Source organism: Filicampus tigris, chromosome 22 (assembly GCF_054856515.1).
Source record: "Filicampus tigris isolate MCC_2025a chromosome 22, RoL_Ftig_1.0, whole genome shotgun sequence".
Classification (NCBI taxonomy): Eukaryota; Metazoa; Chordata; class Actinopteri; order Syngnathiformes; family Syngnathidae; genus Filicampus; species Filicampus tigris.
This window is the reverse complement of record NC_141238.1, coordinates 4,844,300-4,857,198: the sequence shown is the minus strand read 5'-3', so window position 1 is coordinate 4,857,198 and position 12,899 is coordinate 4,844,300. Positions and strand designations below refer to the sequence as shown.

Below are 12,899 nucleotides of genomic sequence, written 5' to 3'. Positions count from 1 at the left end.
AAGCAACCGCAGCCTGCGTATGCAACGCCCTTGACGGAAGGAATCAAGAACATGAGCGATATGGACAAACGAGAGAAACAGCAGATGTGAATTGTGCTAATGAGCAGTCGGAAAACACGGGCTCCATTTTTGAATTCCGAGCACGAGGGAGGGGTGAAGCTTGAGGGATGAATCCCGGGTGGAAAAAAGAGGAATTGGGAGAAAAAAAATGACAAAATCTTGACGGATGGGGTGTGCCACGCCGTTGCCACAAAGCCGCGCATACACACCTTTCACCACTGACCATTAATGACTAACGTCTCGCTCAAATTGTCGCCTATATTTTGGTGCGGTCAACCGCTTGAGCTGGGACACTTCCCTGACACACACACACACACACACACGCCGTTTGTCAATATATGGCAGTAATCCTAACCAGGATGGTGTGAATTTTTTTTCATTATCTTTTTTTTTAATTAAAAAAAATAAATAAAATGCTGATAAACATTCAATATAATGTTACGTATAATATACGGACAATATACGGACAAAATCCAAAATCTGAAAAAATACTGGGGAAAAAAAAACTAAAAAAAGAAAAATCTGAGAATTTACTAATCCTGGAGCGACTGTCGTTTGAGTTGTAATTTCACCAATCACCGCAAGATGGCAGACATGTTTTAGTTGCGCTTACACTGGGTCTTATACTGCCTTATACTACAACATAACATGCAGGACAAACAAAGTACCTCAATAATATTAAAATTTTGAGTGAGGTTATTTTTATGAAAAAATGTACAAAATGATTTCTTGCACTCAATGTTGGTTTTCTTGTTCAGCAGTTTTGTGCCGTCCTTGAATGGTATTTTTTATGCAAGAGAGCCCTTTGCACTGGGAAAAAAAAAAACGACGGTATGTGGCTATTTTGTTGTTTGCATCAAACCCTTTGTTGTTGTGTTACGATAGTGGACCTTTTACACATTGTATCAAAAATGAAATTTGAAATAATAAAAATAGCATTTTTTTCACACATCTGTCATACATCTGAATAATTTATGTAAAATAAATCTGATAGTGTTTATTGTAATAGAGATTAATATATTGCTCGTGTTTGTAATTTGAAAGATGACCTTGGAAGAATAATCGTAGGTTAAATCGCAATCGCACTATTGATGTAAAAATATTTCATTTTTCATCCCGGGTGTGTGTTTGCTTCGGCTACATTAGCAAGAACAAACACGCTCGATTGCACAAAAGCAAGGCCTCTTTGACCGGCTCGTTATTGTCTCCGCCTCTGTCGCGATCGTATGAATCATTTCGCCCAGGCCTAATTGCGGCGACACGCTCGTAAAAAAGAAAAAGAGAGGAACATAAAAATATTTATTTTCTCGCGTCCATGCAAAGAATCCAAAGCCGAGTCCATCTGGCCGTCGCTGAATGCGATGCTGTTTAAAGAGCAGTTAGCGCTTTTTCTCTCATGTTTATGTGTGCTGGAAGGAATGTATGTGGTGTAGATTGAACACTGTTCTGTACATTGCAGGTCTGTACAAAATGGCCGAATTGGTGTTGACGTTGGGCCATGTCTGTGTTTGGCTGCCGTTGGCCGTAATTTGACATTTCTGCTCCGTGCTTCTTCGCCGAGGCGTTCAAAGTCCAGGATGCTCACCGGCACCGCGTCCTGCCTCAATGGCGTCTGCACAGCTAATTAGAGAGGCCACTTTCAGCTGTTCCTTTTTATTTTTTTTTAATTTATTTTTTTTTGAAAGTGTCATGGCAATACATCTAAAATGGAAAAAAAAAAAACCTCAGGACTTCAGGAAGATGAACGCATTGGTTTTTCCGTGCACTTCTGTGTGTATGTTTCTTTCCGTTTAGCAGGATTATGAGTGGAAACGCCAAACAAAAGTTCATCTCAGGAAACAAAATGGCCGCCCCCCCAAAAAAACGGTGGATTTGCTTAACTCATATTCCACAAACGTAATATTAATCAGATTGCCGTGTTTCGACTGTAGGCGCATAGAACATATAATTGTAAAGAACATTTTTGGATTGACTTTGTCTTTAAAACAGGTGCTCTGCATTTTCAAATGTACAATATAAAATGAATGTTTTGTTCTGAGGTACGCGTTTTCTGTTTAACAAGTCAACTCGGGGGGGCTAAAAAATGACTAGCTACATAAACGTACTGATATGCTGTTCAAAGTTATGCGAACAGACAGTATTTGTCGGTTTGTGTCCATCAAAATCAAGCTGAACCTTTCCCAACGTTTGTATTCCAGCTCTTGCGCAACAGGCCTAAATGTCCACTTGATGAGGCTTATGCGTGTCAAAAACCAACAAGCGCGGCGCTATCATTACCGACTTTGATTGTGAGTTTGGACGCGGACCCTCCGCTGAATATAATTGTGCAAATAATCCATATTTACCGTGACAAAGCGTGTCAGCGAAATGCAGCAAAAGCAAAACGACCCTCGGTGTTTGCTTTAACGTCTGTCTACGGGACGGCCAACATTTAGAGGCGGTAATAACAATGGAGTGCCGACGTTTTTTGCCAACAGCTACACGGCGCCGTGTTTTCTCAGGGCAGTATTCATCCTCACGGCCCACGCTTTTTTTTTTTTTTTTTTTTTTTTTGTATCTTTTCCAACACTTGTCAAAACCCTCGCAGCCTTTTGAGGAACATTTTACATCTCCGAGGCCTTGTTAAGTCACTCGTGGACCGATGAGCAAACTGCTGCGGTTACATCTCCTCAACGCTCTGCCTTCCTCGCCGGAGATAAACAAGGATAGCGCTCCGGTTGCCACAAAGCTGTTTGTGTGCAGCCGGGGCGGACAAAATGCAAGTTTGTACTTTAAATAGGGATGTTTACCAAACGAGGAGTGACTGGGCAAACACGCGGCCGCACCTGAATGAGCTCAGTTGGCACACGGGGAAAGTGTGCTGCCATGAGCCACATTTGGCACGGCCCTTCTTTAATATGACAGCCAAGAAACACTTTTGTCCCTGTCGGGACGCTTCGGAACAACACAAAAGATAATCCTAGAACAGTTGAGGGGACGGTGAAGGTTGTATTTAACTCATTCACTGCCATTGACGGGTTTATTCGTCTTTTCACAGAGCAGCCATTCAATCCCGGGAATTTATTTATATATTTTTTTCTATTTTTTTCAAACATTAGGGTCTGAAAACGTCTGGCAGCGAATGATTTTTTTTTTTTTTTTTAAAGCTAGAGAGTACCTGTTTCTCGGCGTGTGTGCGGGCCTGCTCCTCCTGGGCGAGCACCAGCTCCCTCTCGGTCGTGATCTGAACGCTTTCCCTCAGGGCCTCCTCCAGCTCCTCGATGCGCTCCTCCTTATAGCGCATGGAGTCCTGCAACACATGTGCACAAAATGAATAAAAAAAAAAAAAAAAAAAAGGGGGCACACCATGCCAGCGGAGTGATCGATGTATTTTCATCCATGGAAAGGTTGGACTTTACTTTGGCGGGGACGCTGCATTTGTAAGGTTGATTTTTTTTCAACGCTGCGCCAGCGGAGGAATAAAATTAAAATATGTTAAACGAGCGCCCAAACCACCTCGCAAACCCTCTTAAAAGCCACTGTGGTGACTTTAAAATCAACTTGCTAAAGTGCTTTGCAAAAACATGATGAATTCTCACTTAACTCATTCACTGACAGACATTTTTAGACCCTCTTTTACGCTAACATTTGAAAAAAATATAAATAAGTTCCTGGGATTTAACGGCCGGACTTTGAAAAGACAAATAAATTCGTCTTTGGCAGCGAATTAGTTTTCTCTCAAGAATTCTTTCTATGCAGGCCCACTGGTTGATGAAACAAGGCATTCTGATTCATATTGCGTTTGTGGAATAGGAGTTAAGCATCAAAATCCAGCCGTTTTTTGTCCATCTCAGGGGGCGGCCATTTTGTCACTCGCTGTCGACTGAAAATGAAAGTGCATAGAACATACTATTGCAAAGAATTTTTGGGGCTTGACTTCCGCTTTAAACTGACAGGCGTCAGTTTCCGCTCAATCTGATTAAACAGATAATCTCCTCCCCCTGAGGAGTCTTTGGAATTCACAACTTCACCTCAAAGGCGGTTTGTCAAACTCAAAATTGATGATGCGACGTTAAGTCGGACATTTTCGGAGTCCCGCTCCAGATGCAACATGACTGGGAGTCTAACTATGCGGACTGAGATCGGCCTAATTCGATTAAAGGTCTCTTATTGCGCTGAATCAAATTTACGGCAAGGGTTCTACTCGGATTTCACTCGCCGCCTGACGCCTGGTCAAAGTATGCCGCGGGACGGCTCCGAAATGAAACATCGGTTACGCTTATTTGCCGGGTCCCTCTGCGCGGTTGTGGAGTCACACAAGTGAAAAACTGTCATCTGCCTCTAATCAAGGGAGGCCGCTAACAATTCCTGGAAGAGCGGAGGGGGAGGAAAGGAAAAAAAAAAAAAAAAAAAAAAAGGTGACTGGGAAAGTTCAAGGGGACGAGGTGGAAGAAAGCGAAGGACGGCGCGCTTCCAAATCCCGGCCGGCTTCGATGCGGGGATGCAGGAAGCGCCGTTCAAAAGCCACGGCGTTGACTGCATCGCGGCGCGTGGGCGTGCGCGGGTGCGCGCGCCGGTCCTTTGCTTCTCTTGTCACCTCATTCCGTGTCAATCATCCTCTCCGGATACCCGCTCACGCACACTCCCCGAGCTGCATCCAGTGTTGCCTGTTTGACATTGCCCAAGGCGGCTCCCTGTCACATTTTGACACGTTGCCATTGTTGTGATAGCGCCAATATATTCAAGGTATAGGGCCGGAGAGTGAATCGGGGGAGAAACTTTTTCCTCCCTCCCTGAAACTTTCTCGCTCTTCCGTCCCTCCCCCTTCGCACCTTTATCTGCTGGGAGCTCTCGTACATGTTGTCCTCCCTTTTCTTGGCCTCCTCCATCAGCTGGGCGTTCTTGCTCTTCTCAAGTTGCTCCTTGTGTTTCAGGTTGGCCACCTTCTTGGACTGATCCTTCATCTGCCTGCGTGCACAAAAAACACACAAAAGTCAACGGAAGAATGGAGTACTCCAACGATGATCGCATTTATTATCATAGTTGTGACTTTAAGTGTGGCGGGTTTGAAAGGGCGGTGGCTGGGGAGTGACATGGGTGTCAGGGTATTGGATTGTAGAGTTGGCTGGAAGTAGTTAGTCTCTCTCTCTCTCTCTCTGGTGAGTGACATGGGTGTCAGGGTTTTGGACTGTAGAGTTGGCTTGAAGTAGTGAGTCTCTCTCTCTCTGTGTTTTTAGTCTCTTTCTCTCTGGTGAGTGACATGGGTGTCAGGGTATTGGACTGTAGAGTTGGCTGGAGGTAGTTAGTCTCTCCCTTTTTCTCTCTCTGGTGAGTGACATGGGTGTCAGGGTATTGGACTAGACTTGGCTGGAAGTAGTTAGTCTCTCTTGCTCTCTCTCTTTGCTGTTAGTCTCTCTCTCGTTCTCTGGTGAGTGACGTGGGTTTCAGGGTATAGGACTGTAGAGTTGGCTGGAGGTAGCTTTAATCTCTCTCTCTCTTTCTCTCTCTCTCTGGTGAGTGACATGGGTGTCAGAGTATTGGACTAGAGTTGGCTGGAAGAAGTTAGTGTCTCTCGCTCTCTCTCTGGTGAGTGACATGGGTGTCAGGGTATTGGACTGTAGAGTTGGCTAGAAGTAGTGAGTCGCTCTCTTTCTCTCCCTCCCTCTCTCTGTAGTTAGTCTCTCTCTCTCTTTTTTGTAACCGTAACTCCAAACCTGTCAGGACCACTGTTTTTCTTTAAGCCATTGAAGTCACTTTTTATATATGTAGACACTGGCTTTTATTCCGGAAGGCAACAGCTTGTACTCTCACAAAAAAAAGTAGACGTTCTGATGCATAATAATGCCTCCTTGAAAAGTCAACTTTTGTACCCGTTTCTGCAAGTAAAATTATTCGAATTGCTGCAGCTAATGCCACAACCAATACAGCGCAATGACCAGGAAGTGAAGTCAGAGTGCGTGGCCGGATGACACAATGGTCTGACGAGACAAGAAGGTTAAAAAAAAAAAAAAAACATGGGGAGAGATTCGTCATGGAAGCAGCAGGCCTGTTGGATGGAGAAAGCGCTTTTAATCCGCGCCGCTTAATCTGCCTGGACGCCATTGCGCCTCTGTCACAAGCCTATCGGCTATCACACCAGCTTGTCTCGATCGGACCTCTAATACCCCCCCCCCCCCCCCCCCCGCGCACACATACTTGCAGACAGCCCGGCTCTAATACCAGGAAGGTTTAACAGCTTACACCGAATCACGGCTCGGGATGAGGGATAAGAAACACAAAAGGTCTGCAAGCGACCACACAGAGCTGGGCGTCGACTCAACTTTTTTTTTTTTTTTTTTTGTTGAGTAAGTGCTGTTTGCGAATTGTTTTCCCCAAAAAATCATGTGTACAGTTACCTCAGCTTGCAGAGTGCAAATGTTAACGTGTTATCATAACTTGGTAGCGGGGCGTAGAAAAATAGATTTTTCACTTGCCAGTAAGCCAAAAGGCCTCCGGGGATGAGAATCCAACAGCGATGTCATCTTAAAAGCGTCTTATTATTATACACATCAACATACTTGCGATGCGTGGATCAATGTTTTCAATTGGTGCCATGACCCGGATCTTTCTTACTTATCTGGCCCGTCACTGAAAGACATCAAGAAACATACTAAATCTGATCGGCACCACCTTTCTGAGCATGTTTTCAGTATTTTGGGGAATATCTTTTCAAGCCCTGCGTGTTTGTAACAGGTCATAAACAGGCAGGAATGTTCCTATTGGAGGACGTCCAGGAAGCGCCTTGCATCCAGTTCGCCGAGGCCCCCCCCCCCCCCCCCCTCCCGCCCCCCTTCATGCAACATTTACAGCACGTATGCATGTGGAGTTGATTTTTCAGTCGGGCAATGTTCCCTTGTTGACCCGACGCTCTGGTTTCATCTTGATTTTGATCCTGCTAATCACTTGTTTTGCTGGCATCTGGTTTGTTTGCCGCTAGCACATCGCGAGCCTCGCGCGTTAAGACGGCAGCCGGTTATTTTTTTTTGGGTTCCCCCCCCCCCCCCCTTTGCTCCTGACCGAAGCTTTTTGGTTCTATCCCCATCCACTTAGCGAACCATGGATGACAGGCGACCGCAGCAGCCGTCAAACAATTGCCACATTTTTCACCCAAATGTCCCTTGCCAGGCTCTTAAAAACTTGATCATTGGACTCCCACGGGGCTATAAAATACGCTGGAGCTGAACCTACATATTTGTGTGATGTTGCTCTCTCATTATAAGCTATAGAATGCGAGGAATTTATGTCCGCGTACTCTTAAATTCCCCCCTTAAGTGAGATTGAATTTATATAGACTCCAAACACAACCTGCTTTGTACGGCATCAGACCACACAGGCAAATATTTCAAGGGCGCGCTCTTACATGTGTTTCGTTTATGCGCATTTACAACCCGCGCTAACGCGGTGGCCGCGCGGCAGATATACCATGTGAGGTGTTAACGTAAATACGCGCAAAAAAGCTTGCTGACAGCGCTTTGAACTTGCGCTCGCTTTGCGAAGCCGCAAAATTCCCAGATATATCGCTCGCAACGCTCACGCACACATCTCCAAAAACTTCCCGAAACTCACCAACATAAGAACTTTTCTACCTCCTTCATTAGCATGCGGCTGATATTCAGGGCCCCGCGTGAAGGTAATATTAATATTGCATTTGGAGTCCTGCATACATATTTGATCAGAAATACTCTGAGGACTCATGTATGTTTACTGCACACAGTTCACACAAAATTAACATCAAGGATTTCCTTTTAACCACTTGGAATTTCACTCTTAGAAAAACACTGATGTTTTTTTTTTTACACTGAAAGGAAGTATTTAAAACATAATAGCTTATATTTGCCCGCTACTTTATAGACAAAAAAGCCAAAATGCTATAGAAAGAACTAGTGCTGTCAAACGATTGCAATTTTTTAACTAATTAATCGCAACATTTTCCATAATTAATCGCAATTAATCGTATTGTTAAACTACTTTTTACAAAGCTTGGAAACGATATTTACTTGAGTAAAAGCTTGGATTTAATATAAAAGTACATTTTGATTCAAAAAATTCTAATAGCCTTCTTTGATCATTGAATACGATTCTTTTCCTGACAAGTGCAACTGTTGAACGATACACCAAAGACGTACAACTAATATGGTATTTGAATTTGGCTGTGTAAAGTCTGCAAATTATTTTGGATTTCTCCAATGAGCCGTCGAGCAACTTTTTATAAAGTAAAACAACGTAAAAGTGCGTCTTTGCGACAGTGACTCTTGTCTAAGTTTGGCTGCACAGTGAGCAGAGGGAAGTCAAATAAAACTGAGTTAACTGAGTTAATTTTTTTTTTTAGTGCGTTATGAAATTTAAATCTCCATAGTTAATGCTTCAATTTTGACGGCCATAGAAAGAACATAAACAAGAATGTCATCAAATTGAACGTTAAATTGCGTGATTCTTTTGCATACCACTAGAGGGAGCCACTAGTGCTGAATCTGAAATTTGCTTGGTTCAGATTCTTTAAAAAAAAAAAAAAAAAAAATGGTAGTTTCAATTACGTGGGCCTGCAATCCTGTGTCTGAAGGCCTTATATAGCAACACATCAAAGCTGAAATCTGATTGGACAAAAAAGAAAATCACAACCAAGGTTTTTTAGGGACAAAGTCGTACACGGCACTGCTAGACCAGCTCATTCCGATGTTTCAAAAAAAGGACCTGAAAAGTCGCACATTATGCGAGTTCTAGCTCCTGAGCGTGAAATTAGCGGTGCGTTTTTGTAAGGCTTAAACAGAGGAGATAAAGTGCATTAAGTAGCTTTGAACACGCTGTTGGAGGGTTTTGTTACTGTTGGACAAGGCCAGATGAGCTTCACGCTAAGTTACGATAACAGCCCTCTGCTTTCATGCGCAGGTATTTAATTTCCAGCATTAAAAAGAATTTGCTTATTTCTTAGAGGCATAAAGGTCATATTGAATTTCCCAACTTCCCCTTGTTTCTCTGAGATCTACTCGAAGTATTCTCCATTGTGCTGTAAAAAGGTTTGAACTTCTGAGCGCCGCTGTTCCCTGGCCGTCTTCGCTCTTGTTTTGGCGATTCAACTCCAACTCCAATGGGAAACTCCAAAAAAAAGAAAAAGTTGCTTTGCTGGGTAAGCGAAAGAAGAGTTCTTTAACTCGCCCTTTTTTGTTGTTCTTTTTTTTTTTTTTTTTGGGTGGGGGCTGCGAAACATCTCCTGTTTTGATGCGAGGAACTCCTCATCCTCCGCCAAACGTCTGACATCAATGTTTCCGCGGCTCCCAAACAGAATTGTTTTGTTTCTTTGTTCCGGCGGTTGCTTTGAGGTCCTTGTGTGACTCTTAGCGCAGAGGTGCCGCGCGGAGGATTTTTGTGGGCTATCGGTTGACTGTACCGCACGCTCGCTGGCTCGCTCTCGTACCGATTCATTCTGTGAACGTTCACAATATATGAGGAAAAAAAATGTATTGATGTTTTGCTTGTTTTTTTTAACCATCCAACAACAAAAAAAAAAAGACTGAGAAAGGGCTTTTGTTGGCAAAATTATTATTATTATAATTCTCATTATAAGTGCCGTGATTGACTTTGACCTACCGCATAGCTTGCCGCGAACGTCAGCGCAGTGGATTTTTTTACGCTCGTCATTCGCCCGGCGAACTGTCGTTATCTCATCGAAATCGATTAAAAATCGATTGAGCAGCATCCTTTGGCGGAGGCAATCGGCTGCAAGTATGCGTCACATTCACGGATATGCGCTATGAAAGTTTGAGCATGAGCAGGACGGTACAGCGCTAGGAGTTACCCCCCCCCCCCCCCACTCGAGGGGGGGGGGGGGGGGGCGATGCGACAGACAAAAGTGAGAAGCCGTCAAAGTCGAAAAAGACTCGCGAAGCCGGCGAGGCGTGACGGGAATGATTAAAAAAAGCAGAGTTTATGACAAGAGCGGGAAAAAAAAAAAAAAAAAAAAAAAAAAAAAAAGAAGGCATGCCGTACACTAACCTCGAGGCAAGACTTGGCAGGGCGGCGTTGCGTCGAGAGGATGAAAGAAAGCCAAAGGGAGGGGGAGAGGAAAGGTGAGACAGGAAGTGAGCACTAGGTTAGCCGGCTTGATCACGCAAAGTTGAAAGACACATTGAAGGGCAGTGAGGGTGAGACAGGTGGACGGACATCGCGGCAAAGACATTCCGCAGGCAGGACGGAAAGCATGAGCAGTGGAACGGGCGAACCGATCAACTATTACACCCAATTTGGGTTCATTTCAACCCAAAGTAAGTAAGAGAGCTCATTGCGTGTTTTGACTCGCCTCGCTGACACAATTTGTCCATCGCAACATTTTTTTTTTTTTTTTGTTTTTTTTTCGATTCTCACAACTCTCTCCCTGCCTTCCTCTCCGCCGTCGCTGTCTCGCTTTGTTTTCCACTCGGCTGTCCAAATCCTTTATTTTGGCCATCGCGGCAGATTTTTCAGCTCCATTTCCCCCCAGTGTGAAGTCACTCAGTCTGCTCCAATTACCATCCTAGTTACTGAAATAAATAGCCCGGCACCGCATCGTACAGCTGCATTTACACACGCAGGAAAGGTCGACGATTGCTGGCCTTGTTGAACCCGCGCGCGAGCTTTTCATCATCGGCGTCATCGGAAACGTTCCACAGATTTTATACTGTGCGGCGGTATGAAAACAATTGATGGTCATCGATTACCACCGTGAGCAGGAAGCCAGTGTCTTGGCAGTGAATGGGTTAATGACGTCCGGTCCAATATTTTTGCTCACTCGAAAAGCGGGTGGCTTGGAACGAAAGTCGCTGAGTTGTTTAAAACATCCGGATGTTAATATCACGAAATAAAAAGTGGGATTCTGAACAATTCTGAGTGACAATCATCTTTTCGGAAACGCAAATGTCTTTGCTATTAGGGGTGTGGGGAAAAAATCGATTTGCCAAAATATCGCGATTATCGGCCGCCAAATATAAGGGCGATTTTTCATCTTCTAAAATCGATTTAACGGTGGCAGTGTGTAACACTCCATTTTATTTATTTTTTCCCGGAGAAAATGCGCAAAAACACAAATCATAAATAGGATGTTTTGAAGCAAATAGTTTTGACTCAATTTGTCCTCTAATCCATATCTTCCGATTAACATACACGGCAACTTCATTCCTCATCCCTACGTGTAATTTTGATATTAACAATATCGTGATATCGCAATATCGTCATAATATCGTATCGAGACCCAAGTATTGTGATATGTATTGTATTGCAACATCCTTGCCAATATTCACCCCTATTCCGTATAAAACCAAAACAAAGGAATTGACCTTGCTGTACCGATACTTTTGGAGGTCTACGTCCACCGCGCTCGCAACCGCGCTCAGGCGAAATAAATCATTAAACACACACAGCTCAACCCCCATTAATTTCCGAATTATAAATAGCCGCATATTTTTTTTTTTTTTTTTTTGGTGGGGTCGATATTTCGATTTGGGGAAACTTGGCCCGCTTGTGTGCGATATGCTGCAACTCGAATGGAGATTAGTGAATTCAGCTGCGTCCCATAAGGAAAAAATAAAATAAAATGCGGCCATTCATCTTCCTGGTTGTATTTATATGATTCCAAATGCGTCACTTTTATTAACTCATTCACTGCCAAAGACGAATGTATACGTCTTTTCACAGGCCAATCAATCCCAGGAATTAATTCATATTTTTTTTTCCTTTTTTTTTTTTTTTTTTTTCAAACCTTAGGGTAAAAGAGGGTCTGAAAATGTCTGGCAGTGAATGAGTTAATGTTATTGTTCATACAGGAAGGATGGGAGCAACTTTTTCCACATGGGAGGGGACGCTGGCATGTCCCGACGTCTGACAAGCAAAGTGATTTTTTTTTTTTGGGGGGGTGTTTTTTTTTCGTGGGTCTCGTGCAACTTTCCGAATGATTGACAGGGGGGCCTCCAAGCCACTCACGTGCCCAGGTAGTCCCACACCAGCCCCCCCATTGGCTGCTGATCGGCAGTCGGGGGAGGGGCTCGTTTCGGCGGCTGCTGCGAGCGCCACGGATGAGAGGCGGAAGGCTTTCTGGTTTGCGTGCGTGAATAAGGTTTGGTAAATAAAAATAAAAAAAAGGGGGGGGGGGGGGGGTGAGATGAATCATAATTGAATGTATTGGCAGACAAAAGGAAGGTTGTTATTGACGTCAGAAAGCCAGAAATGAAAGGAAAAAGGAAAACGACGTTGGGTCTGTCCTTATATGAAATGATGATTTCAAGCAAAAAAGACTTTCATTTCATTTGCCGACGAGCTGCAGGGGAGACTTTTGTCAAGCCTTTTTTTTTTTTTATTCCTTCCCCGTGGCGATTTTTCTTCCGTCTCGCGCCGCTCACCTCTCCAGCTCGTGGATCTTTTTCTCCTTGTCGTTCTTCTCGTTCTCCATCTCCCTGAGGATCTCCAGGAGTCGCTCCACCTCGGCCTGAGCCTTGCCGGCGTCCTCTTTGTGGCGGCTCACTTCCTGCTCCAGGCCGGAGATGCGCTGCGAGAGCCCGGCGCCGGCCGCCGACTCGGCCGCCGCGCTTTGGGCCTGCGGCGGGAAAAATAAACGACAGACGACAAACGGGGAGGTGAGCGGCAACTACGGGAAGCAGAAGTTCATCGGGTTCAGTCGGAAGGGAATGAGCCAAGAACAACATTTTTTTGTGTCGGGGGGGGGGGGGGGGGGCGACTTGTGTGCCGGCTTAACGAGGCAGAAAACACAATCGCGAGCGTTATCAATACAGAAACGACGCATTGTCCTCGCTGAATAACATTGAAATGAGATGAGATTCTTCGCGCCAGAAGAGCGT

General features: G+C 44.4%; 1 protein-coding gene across 14 annotated transcripts in view; it reads right to left on the bottom strand.

The window, feature by feature from the left end:
- Positions 1-12,899, bottom strand: part of LOC147126603 (ELKS/Rab6-interacting/CAST family member 1-like) — a 67,925-nt gene that overhangs the window by 27,781 nt on the left and 27,245 nt on the right. For 5 of the 14 annotated variants that reach the window (XR_015084724.1, XR_015084725.1, XM_086022246.1 and 2 more), the window contains 5 exons: positions 12,444-12,637; positions 12,028-12,138; positions 10,069-10,080; positions 4,872-5,007; positions 3,218-3,349 (listed from right to left, as the gene is read on the bottom strand). Coding sequence is in view for 10 of the 14 variants with exons in the window: in XM_086022246.1 (XP_085878372.1) it covers positions 3,218-3,349; positions 4,872-5,007; positions 10,069-10,080; positions 12,028-12,138; positions 12,444-12,637 (585 nt within the window). In the remaining 4 variants the exon portion in view is untranslated. The remainder of the gene's footprint in view (positions 1-3,217; positions 3,350-4,871; positions 5,008-10,068; positions 10,081-12,027; positions 12,139-12,443; positions 12,638-12,899) is intronic. The other 9 variants (XR_015084727.1, XM_086022250.1, XM_086022253.1 and 6 more) reach the window with 2 other exon arrangements.